The sequence below is a fragment of the Catharus ustulatus genome, chromosome 2 (assembly GCF_009819885.2).
Source record: "Catharus ustulatus isolate bCatUst1 chromosome 2, bCatUst1.pri.v2, whole genome shotgun sequence".
NCBI classification, from domain to species: domain Eukaryota; kingdom Metazoa; phylum Chordata; class Aves; order Passeriformes; family Turdidae; genus Catharus; species Catharus ustulatus.
Window position 1 is genome coordinate 104,290,990 of NC_046222.1, and position 22,693 is coordinate 104,313,682.

At 39.8% G+C, this 22,693-nt stretch overlaps 1 protein-coding gene across 1 annotated transcript; it reads right to left on the minus strand.

The window, feature by feature from the left end:
* Window positions 1-221: 221 nt before the first annotated feature.
* On the minus strand, window positions 222-13,811 carry GPR143 (G protein-coupled receptor 143). The gene is made up of 8 exons (XM_033083846.2): window positions 13,162-13,811; window positions 11,334-11,443; window positions 8,320-8,414; window positions 6,882-6,974; window positions 6,321-6,430; window positions 4,977-5,085; window positions 2,636-2,753; window positions 222-1,210 (listed from the first exon to the last, which is right to left on the minus strand). The coding sequence occupies exons 1-8, from the start codon at window positions 13,403-13,405 to the stop codon at window positions 911-913; spliced, it is 1,179 nt and encodes a 392-aa protein (XP_032939737.1). The 5' UTR covers window positions 13,406-13,811; the 3' UTR covers window positions 222-910.
* Between the last annotated feature and the right edge of the window lie 8,882 nt (window positions 13,812-22,693).

Here is a 22,693-nt window from a genome sequence, read left to right on the forward strand (position 1 = left end):
GATAAGGAAAATTGATTTAATGTCTCTTCATTCAGCACATGAAGGTATAAAACAGAGTACTCCTCAGAGAAGGGATTATTGATTCTACTTGTTCTGAGCACTCATGGAAATGTTTTATGCAAATATTATCTTAATGCACCTGCCCCAGCAGCCACAGTCTTGGTAGGTAAGTACACATAAAGATCAGACTGAATCCATTCTAAAAAATAGTTTGAAGGTTTATTTTTTCTTGAACCTGGTATGAACTGCAATCTTTGTTCTGAAGTGTTTGTGGTGCCTGTGCTGGGCTCAATTTTTTTTAAATGAAGCCTTTCAGCTCCCTAGATAAAACCACACAAAAAAAAATCACATACACAAGCTAAAAGAAGACTATGTCAGTGAACATCTACACAAACAGGAAATATTTATGCCTAAGTCAGAGTCTGCTGTCACTAATGCTTTACTGGACTGTAAAGGCTGGAAATGATGGTGCTCAGAAATCCTAAAGCTGTAATTCTAGGTGAGGAATTTTATGCTGAGCAAGACAAGCAAGGCAATACATTTAAAAACCCAACATATGAATAGTCAATTTATTTAAACAAAAGACTCTTCTACCATAAGGAGGTTACAAGAGAGATTGAATAAAATTAATCATAAGTAACAAATATCTGTGCAGAGATATAGTCTTGCTGAAAAAGGTTTATACCTTCTCCCATGTCTCCTGGAAAGCAAATGAAGGCATAAACCATATCTCTCTGTCTCACACACTCTCTCACACAGTGCCATAAGTTACAGGAAATGACACCAAGCCATTGAGCACAAACCTAATTCCAGAGTAAGCAATGATTCACACATTGACGTGGTTTGGTGAGTATCGACAACGTGAAAAGTTAGATCCAGGAAAAGTTAGATCCAGCTCTGCACATGGAAACTACCAGCCCTGGTAGATGGGAGAGCTTCTGGTTAATCTCTCATCACTGCTGGTGTTACCTTCAGACAGCATGCTAATGGCCTCGTCGGTCTGCTGGCTGTCAGTGGTCGAGATCTTCTTGGAGTCGTGGATGTTGCTTTGATAGTTCACTGGTGAGGGATAGGCATTTTCCCCCACAGTTGATGAGGACATGGATTCCCAGGGTATTTCTCTTTTTCGCCATTTCAGGTCCACTCTCCATCCTGTCCAGCCATAGAAAGCTAATGTGAAGAGAAAGCCCTGCATGGGATTTAGAACCCCCTAGGAAAGAGAAGTGCAACAGGAGTTACACCAGCAAGGAAGGCTTCATCCTCAACTCTAGCAAAATTATTTGCATGTGTTTAAAACTTGCCTTTCACTAAATGATTGCTGACTTTAAAATATGCTATTTGCATGCAAATAAAAATTTAGCTATTGCAGACACAAACAAATAAGAGAAAAATACCATGATCTGTTTTCTAAAATGCTGAGGCCATAACAGTAAGCAGTAAGCATGAAATAATTTTCTTGCATCAAGTTTAGCCAGCCAATCCCTTGATGTGTTTTTAACTTTCCCCACAAGCTCTGGACTTTTTTCTTCACGAAAGAACATATATTTTTCATTACAAGCCAAGTCAAATATATGAGAGGAGACACTAGCATAGACAGTCAAGCTTTTAAAAATAGCAGGAATTGATCTGTCTGGAATTGCTTTAGATTCCTGAGCCAGTGAAAATGTCCATCAAAGTGGGATGGAAAAATAGGGAGAGGCACTGAAAAAGAAAATCCCAAGTGATCTCCAAAACATTTGTCTCTGTTCCCAGTGCCATGAAAGGCTTAACAAATTAAAGGCTTTAGATGCTTCTATTTTTCTCATAGGAAAAGAAGGAAATTATTTTTGCAGCCAATTTAAAACAAAGGACAGTATCCAGATTTGACCTCTTGCTCTCCAGGTGAGCAAGAGCAAGGTCCCTGTCACAAGAATGTGACACTCCTTGTCACAGGAGGAGATTGTGTCACATCAGTTGCAAAGCTTAAGCCTTCAAAACCAAACTGTTCAAATGCTTAATTACACAAATCATTCTCAGGTCTTACACCTATTTAACAACTCCAGAATAAATTCTCTAGGAAAATGAACCTGCACTGTCACCTCTGAAAAATCCCTTGTCCAATATTCTGATAGGAGAAAAGAGGCTAGAGAACACCATCTCACAGCTGTTTTTGGTGCCTTGTGCGAAGATTTTTCCCTTATTTGTTCCCAAATAATGATTCAACTATCATGACATAAGATGCAATCATTCTTTATAATAACAAAAAAAAAATCCACTCTAGTTTCAAACAGAGAATTTCCATTAAATACCCATTTAATTGGGAAACCTTCAGGAACTGTCAGCTAAAACTTTGCAGCTTACATTATGGCAGAATTTAGCAAGGTTAAGCTAGAAATCATTGTAGTTATCTGTTCTGGATCTTAAAATGGGCAGTGATCTCTCACAGAGAGAATGCATACTGGGAAAAAAAGGTGGCCTCTAGGACATTTTGGCACTCCCATTGAATGCTCATTCCTTTCTCTTACTTTCTGCATTTCTTCCTTGATTTCAGAGTTTTTATACCCATCAAAATCATAAACCCCACACTCTACTGGTGTTGTACCACCAGTCTTACAACAGTGATTTCCAAGACTAAGCAATGTCACAGCTGACCCACCATTATAATCCAGGTGATCAGTGCAGCACTTCTGATGTTTTTCAGGGGCATTTCATTGATATCTGGCTGCATTTCAAGGTAGAACAAAAGGGTCTCGTTGATGATATTGGATGACCAGCTAAGGGAGGAGCAAAGAGGAAAATGACAGTTACATATGGATGTGCATGTAAAATCTGCTTTACCTTCAAATTTTAGAAATTAAGACCACTCTAAGGACAGTAAGATTTTTTTAATCATAGAATCATTAAGGGTAGAAAAGAACTGTAGGATGATCAAGTCCAAGATGGTTGGATTCCTTGTTAAATCTCAATCTGAAGGGACCAGCAGGTCTAAGAGATCATTATCAAGGACCAGACACCTACCTACTTGCCCATACCTAGACAATATAAATCAATATAAGGAAAAAAATCTGATAATTTTAACTTGCTACAGAACAGTAAATTGCAGAATAAAATTGAGATGAGAAGGAAGTGTGATCCATATTGGCAATATCATGCATGCTGACTTCTTTTGCTTGTGCTTTAGAAGAGTTGTGCTCACAGACAAGGAACCCAAATAGATGCACAAGTTGCTGCAGGGTTCCCAGCTGTATTTAGAATTTCAGGAGTTCCAAAATGTCCATTAAAAACCACCAAAAAGCAACACAAAAGATAACTTTTGAATCCTTGAAAATGCTAACAATTGTTTTGAATAAAGGTAATATCTGTTTCCAAATAAGGATGATAAGGATGAGCATAATCAAGTATCATTCATTGAAAGAAGCTGAGTATATTCTACACTAAATAGAGATTATAGCAAATGGCAGTAGGTTCCTTTGGCATCTAAACAGAGAAACATTTCTTTATAGCTGTGCTGCAGCTTCAGAAAATAAATCATCAGCATTCATGTCATACTTTCTAAGGGGTTTTATATTTGTCCCTTGCACAATTATATTTTTATCACAATGTAAAACCTCCTGCTCTCCCCTCCCAAATCTGTAAGCATCTCTTCTATCCTATGTTGCCCCAACCTGCTGTCTTTGACTAAAGCATTCCCTATTTGACTTCTGGAATGGAAGGAAATCTTCCCTATGCTTCTGAGATGAGACTGCCTCAATCTTTCCCTCCACTAACCTTTGTGAAAGTTTTTACACTCCAGAGCTTACATTTTACATTTTATTAGAGAAAAATCCTAAACCAGAGCTGTGATTTTATTTTTTATTAGGAAAGCTCAGAATGAGACAGAATGGAAATAAACAAATGTCCCCACAATGTCCATGGGAAATTGGTCTTTCCTTTCATGCTTGTTCCCGGATAATCAACCTGGCCACCATCCCTTAGGTTGCAAAGCACTTCTGTGGTGCCTCTGGGCTCTCTCTTTCCAGCCCTGGGAGCTTGGCTGAATCTCTGCTCCTTATTATTTCAGCAATTTCCAGGAAGCCGTGCTGCAGGATCCTTCACTGCAGGATCCTCCTCTGCTGGCTACCCCACCCTTCACATTGGAAACTTCACTTCCAAGCCAAGTGGACTGTTATTCCCCCCAAAAAGACAAAAATTTCCTTTCAGAGCACTCCAGTAGACAGCAGCAGAAGAAGATGAAGAGGCAGCCTTTCTCCCTGCTCAGCCTTTTAAAGCAATGTAAAATGCATTAATACACCTGTGGATAAAGAAGTTAAGTGGGATGTAGAGACTGGTAAGTTTGGCCTTCTCATTTCACTACTCCAGAACCATTTTTTGTTGTCCCACTCTTCCCCTCCCTACCTCTTTTCTGTCAAAGTACAATTTTCATAGGGGAAGATACAATATTTTTTAAAAAAAATTAAATTATAATAAATTTCACACGTGATCATATGGAGTTTTCTTTCCTGGCATTTCCTTGTTTTCCAGTCACTATCCATGTTTTTGCAGACACTTGAAAGCTGCAGAGCACAGAGGTGGCTGCATTGTGTGATCATGAAACCAGACTTAGAAGCATTTATTGTAGGTCCTCAGTGGCATGTCTGGTGCCAAGAGGCTCTGAGAAATGTTGATTACAGAAAGCCATCTAGCAGCCCACAGAGCTGGGAGCTGCTGTACCAGACAGCTTCAGCCAATGCCCAACCTGTTGGGAATTTTTTGCAATTGTTTCTTGTTGCTGTTGCTTTTCTGTTGGTTAAACATTTTATCATTTCCTCACGGCCTTGTGATGTTGCAGGAGTGATTCAGCTCCTTTGTGAATTAGTTTAGAACTGCTTCTTCCTTAGATACCTTCCCTTCCAAGCATCAAGACAAACAAATGAAGCAACCCATCAGTCTTTACCCCTGTCCCTGACTCTGTCCCTCTGGGAAAAAGGCACTTTAAAACAAAATAATGCATCTCTTACCAAATAACAAATACCAGCATAATTTTGAAGAAGCGCATCTGGATCTCTGTCCCTAGACGTCTTTCATTCTCTGTGTAAATCCCTTGTCTCCCTTTCAGTAAGGAGGCAACTGAAAAGTATACAATTATATTCATTAGTATACACACATCTTGTTGATTTAGGCACAAAAATCCAGAAGATAGAGGCCTGAAAGAGGGAACAAAGGAATGGATGGGTTTGTCTCCAGCAGCTGTTCAGAAGCTGGGAGGATCATTTTCAAGGAATCTCACATATAGCCTAGTACTAAAAGAAGATAATTACACACAGCTGGATTCCTAAAATGAAAGATGTCCCACTTTCTTTCTTTCAATCTCACTGAAAAGATGAAATAATATGGTCAACATAATTATATTTTATAACAAAAGGTAGTGTATACCATACAATGTGTGATATATATTTAATGTGTGATGTTTAAATAGAATCTTCTATCCTATTATGCTCATTGTTTTTCATTGTGTCATTGATACAGCATTAACTACACCTCTAAAACTTCAAAATGGACTGTCAGCAAAAAAAATTATGCCACATGTTGTTCAAATATCACAAGGAATATAAAAATGAAAAAAAATTACAAAGAACAAGTTTTTATAGGAACAACTTTTTAAAAGAACAACTGCTTCTTTGAAAATGAGTATGGCTGAGGGACAGAGGAAGGATGGGATAAAAATTGAACTGAGAATACTTTATTTTCTCCAGCTTTTTTGTATAATCAATGTGTAGATAAATTCAGGTACTGCAACATCTAGCAATGATCATATTGCACGGAAAGAATGCATTGAATCTGTGGCTTTTTTTCAGACTCACTTCTTCCAAGCACTGGAACATCAAGATCCCATCTGAGTTGCGTACAATTTCCATTTGCTTCATAATCTCAGAATCAGAAGTGACAAAATTCTGATCACATTTTATTACATTTTTTGCTCTAGGGCTGCCAAGAAGTCAAATCAACTCCCAGATCTCACCAACTAGAATAAATTACATTCCAAAGTCGAGGTTAGTACCAAAACTAGAGTAGAGTTAAGCATGCACTGTACACTTCCTCAAAGGCTTTAAATCAAGTGACATGGAAACATGTTTGCCCATCTGCAGTTAGAGGTTAATAACAGAATAGCTGTGTGTCACCAGAGTGTGTTTCCAGGGGAAAATTCCCCATCAAAACGGTGTCTTCATTTCAATAGGATGCTGCTTCCCACTCTTTGCTGCATCTTTATGATTTAACAATCACTGAGTACAAAGCCATGATTTTCTACAGTGTCATGATGCTAAATAACACAGATTGATTGACACTGGCCATTGGGAACATACCTGCTGATACTGTCCTCCTAAACAGGATTGGGTTGGCCACAAGCACCAGCAGGAGTGGGGCATAGGTTGTGATGTAGTGTGGGATTGCATGTTCCAAGCCATTTTCACAGCTGAGAAGAAACATTAAAAGATTATGCATTTTTTTCCCCACAGCTCACTTTTCTGGGTATTCTATCTATGTCACCTTTAACTTAAAAAGAAAAAGATAAATGAAGCAAACAGATGCAAAAAATTTAATTCCTAGACCTTTACCACCAGTTCACATGGGACTTAAAGTTGATTTGAAACACACAGTTTGTTGATTTTTCTCAAATTGAAAGGAAAGGTAAAACCAGGAGGGGGAGAAGGGTGTATTACAGCACACCCAAGTGCCTGTATTGCCTGGAATATTTCTTCAGGGCCTCCTGAAGCCCAGGTAGGATTTTGAGCATAATCAGTGGGACATCCTAGGCAAAGATGAAAATGCTCAACTTTTGCATGTCTGTCTCTAAAGCTGACCAAAACACATTCAAACGACCAGAGAGTGCCCCAATCTCACAGTCTGTTTCCAAGCCTCCTTACCTGGAGAGAGAAGGGTAGTAGAGCAGAGCAATCCCCTCCACACAGAGCATCACTGCGAGGCCCCACGTCATCATGTGGTACAGCACAATCGTACTGCAAGCACCAAGCATGACAGGCATGGGTGAAGGTATCAACACTTCCCACATAGCAAGGTGAAAATAGGACCCTCGCTGAAAAAGAGCTTTGCAGACAGGAAATGGTGCAGAACACTGGCAGTACATTAAACTAAGGAAAGCAGGTGGGTGGGGGCAGTCCTCCAGAACAAGAATGAGCCAAAGCAGTTATTAAGGCTTGCACATGGAAGTCCTGTCCCCTCCAGTCTGTAGGGTGGAGGGACAAGACTTCTTTCCTATCCTTATTATTGAAAAGGAACCCCTGTATCTTTCATTTCTCCTGCAGAGAGCAAACTAGCAGATTAAAATTTAAGAATGGACCTTAACAGTGAAATAAACCATCTTTCTGTGATTTGAAGAAAATAATGCTTAACTTTCAGAGCTGGATACTGCTCCTGTCTTAGGGAGATTCAGATGTGTGTTTGTAGAAAGTCTTTTGGTGTTGACTCTGATCTCAGAACCAAATACACATGTTTTTTGGTTAACACACATGGGGGAGGCTGTTTGACTAGATCAGGTTTATCCTCAACAGCCTGAAGTTAACTCAAAAAGCCTCGTTTTGGTTACTTCTGCAGAAAAGCCCTGTCCTTAGCACCTGACTGTATCACCTGGGAACAGAGCCATGTAATTCCACTTTTAACAGTAGCGTCTGAAGGTTATTTTGCTCTTCTAACAACCAACTTAGAAACATCTCTTTTTTCTCTCTGGCATTAAAGCATGGTACTTTTGAAAGGGTTTAGGTTTTTCTGCCACAGATATTGCAGAAAAACATAATAAATAGTTATTTTTCTTCTGTGGGATTTAAAAAGCGTGATCAGAAGGGCAATAATTATCACACTCACTTAGAAATGGATAAAATAAAAAGCAGAGAAAAAGGGAAAAAAAAGGGAATTAACTGTATGAAATTAACTGTATGAACTTCAAAGCCTTCCCCCTCCAAATTTTCCATTTTCAGGATAACACTATTTTTTTTTTTGCTGCAAGAATCAATTTCAGATGAAGGGTAGGGACAAAAATAGCCATGTCATTGCCATAAAGTTTATAGACCACAATTTGCTCCATATTTTTCTAAAGGTTAAATGAATTCAGTTACATTTAAATTCAAGTCAGACATAAATTAGTATCTGAGCATTCCCTGGCAATTTAAGCACTTAGAACACCACTCATCCCTATCATTACCTGGTAACTATATGAGCATCATATGGTTGTACAAGACTCACTTATACTCTTAGGCAGCTGCAAACAGAGACATACAGTGTTGGAGGGAAAAAAACAAAATCAGTGTTGGAGAATAAGAAACAAATTCAGAGCTTTAGCTCTGGTACCTCAGTCCAGCTGATCTTCTCACCACCAAGTAAGAATCAACAGCATAGCAAAACAACCACCAGAAGCCAGCACTATATAACAGCTGGATCCACATCTAGAGGGGAAAGAAGTGCCAAATGTCACAGCTGCTTCTCCAGTACCACTGGGTCAGGGAAGGGACTCAAACCTTTCTCCTGTTGATTTGTTCTTTAAATGTGTGTATTTTCCAGATGAGATTATGAAGTATGAAATCTTACTCAAAATCACAGAAACAGCACTGTTGTACCCCATGGGTCAAGTTGTAGGTAAATTGAGCAGGCTTTGTTTTCACAGCTTATTTTCTGATTTAGAAAACCTGTCATTTACCTCCCTGTTCCTAACCTGAACCTGGTAAGTGAAGCCCAAAGAAATTTAGAGCAGAGATGTTTTAATTTTAGGTTAAAATTTTAGTTGTTTCTCAGTAGCTAAGGCACAAAAATAAAACTGAGGTCAGTCATAACCACAGTGTGCCTATGCATTTGTGGGTTCTGCATGCGAGGGGTGTTTTCTTCATGCACAAGATGGTTATCAAGGAAAAAAACACCTAATTAATGAGAAAATCACTCACCCTCTAGAAGAATACCCCTACTGAACTCCCTGAGTGATTTCTGCAATTAAAATCCAAGGGAAATAGGTTCAAGTCAAGCTAAATTCCACAGCATTCTTGAGTTGACCCTATGCATTTTTCCCATGAGCTTATATAAGAAAAGTGACCTTTCTTTGCCACTGTATATAAATTCCACATTTCTTCTCCATAGGAGCTGGGTCTTTGTAATAGTCTGGGAGTGTTTTAACATTCATATTATCCTCCCTCCAAGCCGTCTTTCAGTCCTTATCTGAATATCCTCTATTACAGCTCCATAGTAGCATCATTTTACATTTGGAAATCAACATACTTGTTACTAAGCCAAACATTGGTGAGTAGAGATCTAGCACTCCTTCCTCCAAAAGGCAAATCAAACTGAGAAATATTTCCTTTCACCATATGTGTAGACCCTGCCTCTAGTAATTTGTGACATGAATTATTCAGCATTTAATTCAAATACCATGATATTTTCCTAGTGCACAGGAGACAGAAAATAAAATCTCAGTCTTCCTTCTTATGCACTTTACCCATAGCACTCAGCATGTAACTTCATCATCACATTTACATACTTGCTGCAGTTGAAAAATGCACAATTTACTACCCATATATACACATACAAAAATAAACTGCAGTGTCTTTCCAGAAAATCCAATACAGACAAAACTGTCTCCAAAAATAATATAAATCAGATGCACTTAAACCCTAAAGTTTCACATGATATCTTACTTTTTAGCAAAACGACACATCTTGCTGCAGTGCCTGAAAGGGTACCCCTCTGCAAACCATTCAAGGGAGATGTCTACAAGTTTCACTATTTGGAATTTGTACAGGCTTGTGGTTAAGAGAAACAAAACAATAGGGCTAAAAAAAAAATAAAATAGAATCGGAAACATTTTATGAACTCACATGAGAAAACGTTGGGGGAAATGAGTGGAAGAAGGGTTATTTTTCATTCCAATATAGTTGAACCTAAATTTAAAATGACTCAAATTACAGCATTTTCCTGGAGCACAAGTAAGGGAAAATAAAAATTGTGGTAGACCGCTATGCTGCTCACCATCTAACCTGAAATTCAAATGAAACACAAACAGCCTGCACACAGTACCCTGTCATGTTTAAAAATACCTTTTTCTGCGTTATGGGCCAGAAAGTGAAACATGGGGAGGAATGGGTTTTGAGTAGGACATTCTTGTTGGAAGATATTGAGATTATTGGTATTTCTCAAAGCAAAAAAAACAACATTTGCTTCTAATAAACAAAACTTAAAGATGCATGATAAATTGAGAATTGATAGATGTATGCAATTTATATTTGTGTCCATGGCACAAAACTATCCTGTTTGAAACTGCTTTTATGTAGGCATATTAAGCACAGTGAATTCAATTTGGCACATACTGCTTTATTTTAGAACTACTGGACCTGAATAATTTTCTTTACATGCAACCTATCCCCTTCAACAGTGTAAATTTTGAATTGCAAAGCTAATACTGCTATTGCTCGTGCATTAATTCATTGGGGACCCCACTTTCCTATTGCATCTGGATAAAGTGATGGTCTGTCTTACTTGTCATTCTCAATATTTTGGTAAAAATTGTGACCTTTATTCTTGTACAGTAAGCTCAAATTATATTTCCCAGTATTTTGATTGTAAAATTTGGAACTGACTTTCAGTCTGTACTTTTGGAATGCATTTCCATTTTCTTATTCTTGCATTTTAATCCAGAAGGTACTTAATTAGACTTGGCCAGATGCAGTCATTGAGATGCAGCCCAGCAATCTGAGCTGAAATCCCACATGGCAGGGACAGACCTTCTGCCAGCAGGTTTGTGGCTTTGAGTATATTTATCCTGTTGTCCCTCTGTGTCTAAAACACACACTCTCATGCCACCAAAGCTAATTTGAGCTACCCAAGCTGCTGGTTTCAGGACATCCCTGCTGGCACTGCACAGGCTGCAGTTTCCGTCAGAGAAGATGGACAGATAACCTTGCCCTGCCAGTGCAGTGGAGCCACTGGGGCATTCGTGGTACTGTGCCAGCACAAACCCAACAATAGTTCACAGCCCTTTTGGGGTTGTTTATATCCTTTTGGTTCCACATCCCTGATTCGGTGCGTTCCACTCCCCTGGCACTCCTGGGAGGAACGAATACAGCAGAACTCCTGGGTTCAGTCTGACCTGATGCTGCCCCACATCCTCACAGCACCACCAACACCCTGCTGCCCTGACCCAGGCTCGCACAGGGAGGCATGAATGCACTTGCAGGGGTGTGGCAGAGGCTGAAACCATCATATCCAGGCTCTGACTCACAGCCACATTTCCCTTTGGACACAGCAGTTTCCCTTTCAGATTCCCCCTGTGGAGGGACCCTTATCTGGGAGCAGAAGAAAGGGGGGATGCTCTCTGTACCCACCGCGCTCCCCACGCAGAACGTGGAAGGCCACACGTCAGTCCCGTTCACCACAGAAATGTTAGCTATGAAGCCTGGGAAGCCCAGCCATACACTTGACCTGAAGATCATACCTAAAGGAAAAAAAAAAATGTATTAATGCTTTGAATCTGCTGGTGTGATTTGAGTCACATGCTTTTCCCCGGCCACATATTTCACATCGCAGCCCAGATTTTGTGCGTCTGCAGGAAGGCGACGGCTGCAGAGGAGCACAGCAGGGACAACTGTGCTATTTAAAGGTCAGTGTAATCACTCAGGGAAAGGAGCCCCCAGAGTCGGAAGCTGCTGGGACTTAAAACATTACATAGATTAGAATCTCACTTACTTAGAGATGCTGTCACATGCTTCCCTAACATAAACTGGGTAGCATTTAACATATTGACATAAAACACTACATTACTCTTTACCAGCATATATTCATGCACTGATATTTGCTTCTCTATAAAATCCCCCATTGCAGAAAAAGAGTTATTTTTCACTTTTCTCTGTCTTCATTTTACAAGCAGCCCTTTTCCTCTGTCACAGGACTGAGCAAAGCAACATTTCTGAATTAGGTAACAACGATGCCCTTTTTAAAAATGAACTTAGAATTTTTCAGTGAGGTTTTCGGGTTCACTTGAAATAGAGCATCAGCTGGAAACAGAACAAAATAATCAGGTTTCCCAAGAATGAACTGTTTTCCACCCACCAAAGGGAGTCTAATACAAAAACAACAGTGGATTACTAGCTTGATTTTGCCAGTGGAAAAGGAAGGGAGAAAAATAACTTTATCTATTGTTGGCTTCATCTGACTGAAAGGACCTTTTCCAGGTGCATGGACATATGTATTTTCCATATGTCTTTCTTTACTTCCTTTATAACCTTTGGTTTACTACTGGTACTTATTAGGTACTGTGAGAGAACCTGGCTGAGTGTGAAAGGGGAAGAGAAGTGAAGCACAAAGACACAGAGACACAGAGACACAGATACACAGACCCCAGCAGTGAGACAAAACAGCATTACTTTTATTACCTAATGTGAGGGGGGGGGAAATGCTACTGTAGAAACAAACTTGTCCTATATTTTCATAGCACATGTCATGATAATTTATACTCAAATTGACAGTAAATGACTGATGGGAAAAATTACCAAATGACTGATGGGCCAGCTCAAGACACACTAGTTTCATTTTGACTCATGCATTCTGTTTTAGTCTCCACAGGTTTATTCCTCCAGACTATCAGGCAGGGTCTGGGCAGCAGGTTGTCCTCGATAAGGTAGCTTTACTCACATTTCAAAAGCCTGTGTCCAGCATGATCTGTGTGCAGTTGCAAGTCAAACTCATTTTCTGTCAATGTGATGTGCCCAGAGAAGCAGCTGGCACATGAGCAAGAGGTAGACTTGGTCCGAAAGGATTTGAGGGCATAGAGGATAGTGGTTTTCAAATGCAGTCCTATGGCTTGGCTAAATGTTTGATGTCAGGTTTATTTTTCAATGTGCTCTCTCATGTCCACTTTTATGCCTTACTCTGAGAACCAGTTGCCATTCTAGATTTTAATTTGTTTTAAAGCAGAGATTTTACTGTAGATTTGTCAAAAGCTTTCACTTCCACAGTATAACTATTAAACAAGAACCTTTTCCCCAAAGACCCATAATTTCTTGATCTCATTTAGTCCAAATCTTCCTGTGAACACAAGCAGCGTGCTTCTCTAGGAAATCTCTGCTGTCCACTCACCAGCTTCATTCGACTGTGGTACCTCAGAGCAACAAGAACCTGTTACAGCAATGACAAGCACATCAAGCTGGCACTTACCTAAGCCTCCAAGGATGTCACAAATGGAGATAAGGAGAAGGATAGTGGAGGAGGAGGAGGCTTTGGGCATCTTCCGTGGGCTCTGTCCCTTCTTTGGCAGGAGCTGCAGGATGGTCAGCAGCAGGCTGATGGAGGCACTGCCAATGCAGACTCCGCAGAAAACTTCGGGCTGGAAGTTCATCACCAGCTGTGTAGCTGCATCCCGGTTTGGGCAGCAGTAGGTTTCTAACCTTGGAGAAGCCATGAAATGTCCCACTGGTGGAGGGGCCCCAGGAGCAGCAGAAAATGCTGTTGCTTCCCCAGTGCAGCATTCACTTTTTCTTCACCCTCCCCATTAGTCCTCGGTGGTGAGAATCACGCGATTGATGGATCATGTGCTGCTGCTGCTGGAAGAAAATCCCCTAGAGCTGCCTTTCTCAGCCTCTCCTAGCAAGGAGATCAGATCCGAACAAGAAAACACAGTGTAATCTGAAACATGCCCCATACTTGCTCAGAGCCATTGGCAGCAGTTCACTCACATATTTCTGCTTGCACAGTATGTGATACAGGAAGACTTACACTCGTCAGAGCATTGAAGATGGTTTAAAATAAATGAGGATGCAGATACCAAAGTAGAAGCATTACATTTTAATTGTGTTTCTCTTTAGCCCCATCCCACACAGCACCCTTTAATTACTGCAAATTAATTGAAAAGATGAGTCCAGACACAAGCAGTCCCAGTCTTTACAGGGAAAAAAAGGGATATAAGTCCACACTCTAACCCAAATCTCAATTTTAGTAATTCAACCCACCTATCTCTGTAAATAAAATTAGAAGCACTATATCCTATCACTGTAATAAGATATTACATTAGGGAAGAAAATATTAACCTTATCCTATTTAAATGGCAAGCACAAAAAAATCCTCTCTTTAGTCAGTACTGTCTGCACTGGATCAGCTTGACAGGGAAAATTCCAGGACTCAGAATTTCTCAATAACATATTTGTCTCTCTCTCTCTTTTTTTTTTTTTTTTTTTTTAATTTGGTAAGGATTTAATATGAAAACAGGAACTTGACCTGCAATATTAATTTTTTTCTTTATAAGCTAGACAATATCATTTAAGACAGGGGTCCTGGTAGATAAGGCAGCAAATAAATACAATCATAAACACAAAAAGTAGTTCTTCCCTTTAAATTAAGTCTCAGACTCTCTGTATCAGCCCTCACCCTTCCATAAAATTTGTTTAAAGGGACACATTCAGGAAATACAGGGGGGAACATTGCCAAAAAACTCGAAGTCATCAGCATGCTGAATAACACAGCCATGGATTTTATAATTAGTCTCTATAAGAACAAATAACCTCACCCTTTTTTTTCCCCCAACGATCTAGCTTATTTTTTTTAACAGAAATTGTGAGGGGCTATTGAATGACAGTGGAATGTTTTGTGTGCAGTGTTTACGAACACAATGTGTTTGCCCTCAGTAGGGAAAACAGCTGCAGCCCTGCAGGTGGAATGGTACCTGCTGTGTTCTTTAGCCAAGATACCTCATGCACCTGATCCCAGCAAAAGAACAAAGTCCACCAAGCTTGTCAGCCTGCTGGTAGGGGCTGTGCAGCCTCCCAGGGCTGGGCTGTGGTGGCAGGGCTGAATGGGCAGCTGGAGCCCAAGCTTCCAGGCCTGACGTGTGTCCACCCACCCTGCTGCCTTGGGACTCCCAGGGATCTGCTCGGGCTCATAGAGGAGCAGCATGTCAGCCTGCAAAGCCAGATTCCTACACATGGATGGCCATACCTCAACAAAGTGTTTGAACTCCTGCTAAAGTCAACTGAGGTCTTAGGCAGCTGAGCTTATGGTCTAGACTTTGTCTAGAGAGCTGTTCAGATCTTCTGAAAATAAATGCACAGGATGAGCTGAGGAGGCTCCAGTGACCATAATGTGAATTTAGGCATAGGCATCATCAAAGACTCTGAAACACTGGCAGCTGAGCTGAATGTTTTGCCAAGTGTTTTTTGCTGCTTTCTAGCATAAAGAGATTTCCCTGCTCCTTGGATGAGGACAGGTGAGTGACCTGGACGTTGCAATCCTGCAGTTTGTTGCTACCATGTATACAAAAACATACTGCGGACAGCAAGGTTGCAAAATCAGATTGCTCTGCTACAGAAATACAAACTCATGCTGAGGTTGTCAATACAAGGCTCTGTCATCAGTACAAGTCTGGGACTCCTCAGACTTTATTCTGCCTCTGCTAGAGCAGTGGTGCATGGAGTTGCCACATTTCTGTCAAGATGCTGCATTGAAACCTATCTAGCTACCAAAGAACTGAGGAATTACAATCCACAGAGATGGATTATTAGTTAAAATTAAACCATCATATGCCACTTACACAACTCAAATACATATAAATGAAAAAAAAAAAGTTTGCTCTGATTTTAAGGAAAATTTGTATTGCTTGGTTTATACTTAGAAGAGCAAAACTTTAAAATAATAGACAGAAAATATTTAATAGAAGCCTTTCATTCTCACTATCAGTTTCTAGAATTGTTCCCTTCACCATTGTTATTGCCATTTTCTTTCTTTCAAAAATTTGAAAAGCATGTGAAGTCATTATCCTGACTGTTTGCTCTGGCTCACAGATAGGAATGTTTTGTGTATTTTGCTTTTTCTGCTTATTGTTTGTTTTCATTGATCTTGACTGTGATCTTCTAGCTTGCCTGTGTGGATTTACCATTTTATTATTATAACTTCTCTCTCCCCTTTTTTTTTCAGCCACTTTGAAACTTCTTTTATTCCTCAATTGTACTCCTTTACCCCGGAGATTAATTTTTTATATGTCGCTTCCTTTCTTGCCACAGCTCTGCCAGCTGTGCCCCCTCCTTTTATTGCTTTACTCCTCTGAGTTGAGCACTTGTTTCTAAACTCCTCTTCTGGGGTCCTTCCCTCCTGTAACTTCCCAGGATTTGATTCCATAGTTACTTCAGAGGGAATATGTGGTTTTTATTGGAAGCAAAGCATGTGACCTGTAGCATACCTAATGCAAAAAAGAAAATGAATGAACTGATACCATGATAGAAGTAGAGGTGTCTAAAATGTGCCAACATTTGAGACTGAGTGGGAGATTCACCTACCAAACTAATGGGCCATGTAACACCTCAGCTGGTAAGAGCCAGCTAGTCTCTAGTTCTCATTGCTGGGCTCAAAGTATAGAGAGTTAGAACAGTCAAAGAAATTCAAAGCTGGTTTGGTAGTCTTACACTCAAGATTAATCTGGCTTCTTGTGATTATGAAAATAAGAGGATAAAAGCTGGGGACAAATGCAAAGGAAATAGAAAAGTAGCGAAAGAAATAAGAGAATAGTATTTTGTCTTGTTAAGGACTTTCATTTAGTATTCTAGAAAACCTACATCATTCTACAGGTCCTAATTCCCTTCTCTCTGAAGTTATTGACACTATTCCCACTTCTGCTGGTGTATGAAAAAGACAGACATGGTATGTCTCATTCCTGTCTCATCCAAGACAGGATCTCAACCAAGCAAATGGTGTAGCTTGGAGACAACCATTAGCACACATGCAAGAAGCACTAAAAAAAACCTTCCTGGCATTGCAAATAGCAATCAATCACAGTCACAGCATAAGAACAACATTGCACAACACTGAAAATTCCAGTCACGATTTTGGACATTGGCAACCGTGTGCTCAAGGATGAGAACAATACTGTGTTCCTTTGGAAACAGCTATGTGCTCCATACTTTTAGAAATACCTATGATTGTCTTCTTGGACCCAGAACACAATGTTTTATCCCAGCCTGTGATCACCTTTAAGATGAAACACTGGGCTGCCTGCTTCTAAGGGAAAGCAGCAGGTTTGCAAAAATATGACAGGCATGCACTTCTGTTGTTAAGGAGTATGGGTATGGTTTATGTTTGAGTGTGCAGCTGCACACACTTTAATCACTGTTTTAATTAAGTCTGGGAGTACAGCACTGATTTACAAAGGACAAGGAAATGTGTGGACATAAAGACAGAGGACAGTTTGGCTTTGTTTATGTGTACAGTTCAACACATCACTGCCTGACAGGTCCCAGTGAAGATCTTAGCAACCTCGCAAATATAAAAGCTATACTTTGTCAAAGTTCAGGATCTCATAGTCTTTTACACATTACCTGACATAACATTTCTCAGACTGAAGAAAGCTGTCTTCAAGCTCAATAGATGCAGTTAGAATCTCTCTAACAGATCCTGCAATGTTCCTTGAGGTCTTGCAAACAAACCTTCTATATGCTTTAATGTAATTTTTTATTTTATCTACCCAGATGTCCTGCAATTAGATTTAATTTGGAAGAAATTGTGAGACATGCCTTTCCCATAATTAGCAGTACTAGTTTGTAAAAGGTAATTTTAAACCTTTAACTTAATGCATAACGGAAATGAATAGAGAAATTCACACTCCATTCTTGCTATTTCTAGTTTTCTGTAAAATTAGGGATCTTGGAACAACAGTGATATTCAAGGTGTAACATCTGTCATGATTATAACAGCTACTGACTTCATTAAAAACTACTGAAAGAGAAACAGAGGTTTCACTTCCCTTACCTCAGTGTTTTAAATACAATTCTAGAATTTTAAAATAATAATTTACTTTTAAGGATGGTGAATAGTAATTGAAAAGGCTGAGGACAAATGTATCTCATTTGCATAAAAGTAGTAGTATTTGAGTTCTTTTTGTTTTCTCGAAGAATAAAAACATAAATACATGAAATGAATGTGGATTTGAACAGCTCAATAACTGCATGTATTTGACTGATGCAATCAAGTTCCTCCTATTTTATTGACTTACTATATACCTTCTCCAGGGAAATGTTATCTTACCTGGTTTTGTGAAGAAACATCCACAAATTAGTTTTTGAAACTGTGCCTCTAATGCAATTAAATTAGTAAACAAGATCTATACAGATGAAGTACAAAATAACTGAATAGAAAAATGTAACCATAAAAACGAAGAAAATTATTTTTGCTTAGAGATTAGAAGAAAAAAAATCCCGAATCTTCTATATCAGTGCTGAGAATATTCTATATCAATGTTGAGAATTACTTTGAACTTGCATTAAGATGGATTTTTGTGGCCTGCCTCATTTCTGGACAAATTCCATGCTTAGTCATTGTCATTGTTATATTATTTCACAGAACAAAAAGATACCTCAGTTTCAGCACCTGTGTAATAAAGAGACCTTGTGCCACAACTACGCAGGCTACGAGACAGTTTGAACAGGAACTGATTGATTTAAAAGACTGTGAAAAGAAAGAATATTATCTCTCACACAGTGTGATACTGAAAATTGGATAGTAATGTTAGTAGGCATGCACTCCAATGTACAAAAGTTGAATGTCTATCCTGTCCTCAGTGTCTTCTACAGGAATCCTAGGTCCCATTACTTCTGCATTCTAAAGGTTATGGTAGTTGGTTCCTTCAGGAGAAATCTTGTTACAAGTGCTAGATGGTGGGATCTTGTTAGATTACATCTCCCACCACCCAGCAGTTTTATTTTCAAAGCCCATTAGCTTTGAAAACTCATCTTGTAAAACCTGTGTCCTCAGACCAGCCTATGTAGTCTAATCAAAATATACTTCAGCACTAACTTCATGCTCTTACAGTGCAAGAACTCTCCAAGGCTCTATTAAATTGAATACAATGTCAGTGTACCATAGACAATTAGATGGTCTTCCTGGACACTGCAAACAAGTGTAACTCAAAGGAATTCAGACAAAATGTACAGTCCAGATCCAGACCACAGACACCAGCCAATGTTCCTCTTGGAAATCCCACAAGCATCACTGCAGTGGTTGCATGCCCAGCAGTCAGACCTGCAGCATCTTCAGGAATGGGTGAAGGAAACTTTCAACATTCTATTTCACAAATTGTTGTCTTGAAGTCTCTGAAATGAGCAGAAAGCTAGATAACACAGCTTAGCTTGCTCAGAGAATCCAGAGGAAATACTGTAATAGCAGCAGAAACATTGTAGTGCAGAAAGGATTTGGGATCCACTCTTTTCTGCTCTTCAGGATTAAAGACGACTTCATTGTCAGAGGTGGACTTCGCAGTTCAGGATGGAAAAAGTAATGAGCATCCAATGCAGTTTACTGGATATACCTTTCAGGTGAGCAATATGGCTACACTATACTTTTATATTACAGCTTGGCTACATCAGCTACTCCTATTAGCCAACCTCCTACAGGCACAACTCCAAGAAATTGGTTGGTCCTAAAACTGCTTCAGAAAAGTAGTCTTCTGAGGGTAATCCTCTGTGTACCTTTAATACTCCACAAATTCAGACCTTCAAAAGAAATTAAATTTTGGGGTTGTGACAGGATCTATGTTAACACAGAAGATGGGCAATAACCCTCTCACCCCAAAGATATTTCTTCAGGACTTTATCAGCAATGCTCCACTGGCATGAGTCTGCTTAACACAAAATTCAACCTAAGGAAACAGTACCTTCCACAGCCTCATCCTTTCTAAGCCAAACACAAGCCAGGGAAAGCTAATCTGAATGTTGTACTTTTTCTCATGCGTATAACTCGGAAGGACTCTCTGAAATATCCTATCAAGTGCTAACAGTTCTGTTAGCAGAACTGAGAGGAAACCACACCTATAGCTTCAGCAAAAAAGGGGCATAGCAGTCTGTGGGGAGGTAGCATGCACAGAAAGAACTTCTGCCCCCTGGACTCCTGGGCATGCCCAAACGAGCCTTAGATCGTCCTTAATACCACCACATTCATACAATATCCTGCGTCTGCCACTGCTGGACCACAGCCTCTTGAGCACACCTGACACTTTAGGACAAAGTCCTATGGCACTGCAACAAAAAAAGAACATGTACTTCATGCCTTATGCATGCTTAGGTGGATTCTCACCAGGTTCTACATCCTATGACCTTCACCTGGACATGGTTCATGTTCTGTGTAACCAACCTGAGAGTAGAAAGGTCAGTTGCAATGCAAAAACTGTGTCTGTTTATAGAAAGCACTGAGAGATTTATTTATACATGGCTGATAGGCAGGAAAAGGTCTGTTTGGGGTCTGCTAGCAAATGAAGACAAAGTCCAAGTGAAAAATAACAGATTACAAGGCTTTTGTCTGCTCTCATGCATACTCTGGCCTCTTGCTATTTATCTTCCCTTTTAAAAGCCTTCACCGCATTCTCTGCACAAAGAGCATCTGCAACCCTCCCTTTGCATTTCCATGACCATCTTGACTTCAGTGACCATCTTCATCAGGTACAGAATTCAGATAAAACATGCTGTGATATCAGAGTTTAAATGCATTAAAAACTCTTGTTTGCCTCCAAGACTATCTCTCATGTATTTAAAATGGGTCAGCATTTTATGGCACATAAGAGTAAGTGGCACAGCACGGTTTGTACAGAGAATGTTATCATGTAACATGTGTTATCAAAGAAGATGGACAATGAAAAGCACTCCCTAATGTACCATGATCAGAAACTCGGCAGCAAGAATAAATATGATTCTTCACTGAAATTATGAAACTTCATTAAGAGAAAAGAAAATCCCAGGTTAATGAAGTTGCAATGCACATATATATGACCAAATACAGCTACATAGTGTAAATATGCATATACTGCAGGACTAAAAAAGCATAGTCTCATCCTTAGGGCATCATAGAATTGGTCCCTGGTCCATATTATCCCCCAAACTGCGTCCAGGTGCTGTCTAGCCAGCCTTCTGACAATGAAACAGTATGAACTGCCATGTACTGGTATTTCAACCTCTGTGTTCTCACTCTGCTATTTGGTTTCTCTGCAAAGGGGTATCAGAGATGATGTAATAGAATTTGATTAAGGGTTGTAATGCAGGAACTGGAAAAGGAACCGATACACTGATAGCAGACGGACTATGGCCCAAGGCAGGACTTAACATGTGCCTGAACTTGACTACAAGCTGAAAATTACATCTCCAGGGAAAACCAGTTACCTCTTCACCTCCTCTTGCTAGGTGTGTGCTGTCTTCTGACTCTGCAACCAAATGAGGAGTTGCCCTTTTCTTTGATTTTCAGTCTTTTTAACATGCAGTGTTCTGAAAATTATAAATCCTTAAGCAGGTTGTGGATTATAGTAGTCTGTGTTGGACTCACCTCCCTTTTCTTGTCTACAGGTCAAATAGGTCTCAAGATCTGAGTCAAGAATATTACTCTTGGCAAATCATTTTTTCTCTTGGCCACTCACAGCCTTAGTTTGTTCCACAGCTCATGTTTTTTCACCCTCAGAAAATTGCTCTGAGGTACAAAGCATATGTACTGTGAGAATAAGTGAGAATTGAAAAACGTTTGAATCAAAATCATCATGGGAGACAGAAATACTTGAGTATCATTGGAACTGCTATTCTTGCACAAATTTCAGCTCTATGAAAAGCTTTAGACAAAGAACACAGATTTTATTTTAATCGTAAATAAATGAAGAGTTCAACAAGTATTTGAGTTATATATGTCGGAAAGGTTGAGAACTTCTAAGGTTTTCTCCAATGTTAATTATGTGCTGATGAAGCCTTATTTGCAATACAGGAGAAACAAGACACGCTTGGGAAAGGTTTTTAAGGTGCCTAAATCAGAGACATCCTGCTAGAGCTTTACAACATGGTGTTTTCATTCTGGGAAAATGGGTAATTTGTTGGAATCAAAGTGTTTTGCAGAAGAGGATGATTATGCAGAGTCCATCAGAAGCAGCATGGCAGGTTTCCAAAGGAAAGCCTCTTGGTTCTCAGGTGTGCCAGGATGTCTGTCTGTTGGGCTGCTACCCAACAAGTTTCTCCAGGTTCTCAGGACTTTCAGACTCCACAATAGACTGCCAGCAGCTCGACAAACCTTGAACTACTTATTAAAATATCCATCCACTTCTTTTGCAGGAACTTCTTATCACTATTTCAGTTGTTTTGGTCTTTGTGACAATAATTTTCAAAGACATTAGAGCTGGAAACAGGAAAGAGCTGCAAGCCACTGTGCAACTAGAAAGCCACAGTCTAATCACTACTACTGAAACATGGTGGTATGAATTGCATGACTGGAGGGCTGCCATCAGTGGCTATAAACCATTCAGAAGGGACAGGCAAGGAAGAGGTAGTATATATTACAAAGAAATTACAGTGAGTATGGTGAGGCACTGGAACAGGTTGCCCAGGGAAGCTCTGGATGCCCCATCACTGGAAGTGTTCAAGGCCAGATTAGATGGGTCTTTAAGCAACCTGCTCTAGTGAAAAGCATTCCCGCCCACAGGACATTGGAATAAATAATCTTCCAACCCTTCCAAGCATTCCTTGATCCTGTATTTCTCAGAATATGTACCACAGAGCAATTTTTCTCTTTTGGCATCTGAACTTAAATTGCCAATGAACTATGCATACTCCAGGGCATCAACCTTTGATTTTGTATGGCTGAGACAGAGGCACTTTCTTCACCAGCCTGTCCATGTTTGGGGTTAGCTCCCAGAAGGGCTGGTAACAAAGTGGAATTTTGTAAAGGCTTACCTCACCTCAATTCTTTACTC

Bases quoted from the DNA above. Each gene is read 5' to 3' on its own strand.
- GPR143 (XM_033083846.2), bottom strand. From the start codon at position 13,405: ATGGCTTCTCCAAGGTTAGAAACCTACTGCTGCCCAAACCGGGATGCA. The intron at 11,444-13,161 runs GTAAGTGCCAGC...TTTTTCCTTTAG, and splicing joins TGACATCCTTGGAGGCTTAG to GTATGATCTTCAGGTCAAGT. The intron at 6,431-6,881 runs GTAAGGAGGCTT...GTTTCTTCTCAG, and splicing joins TACTACCCTTCTCTCTCCAG to CTGTGAAAATGGCTTGGAAC.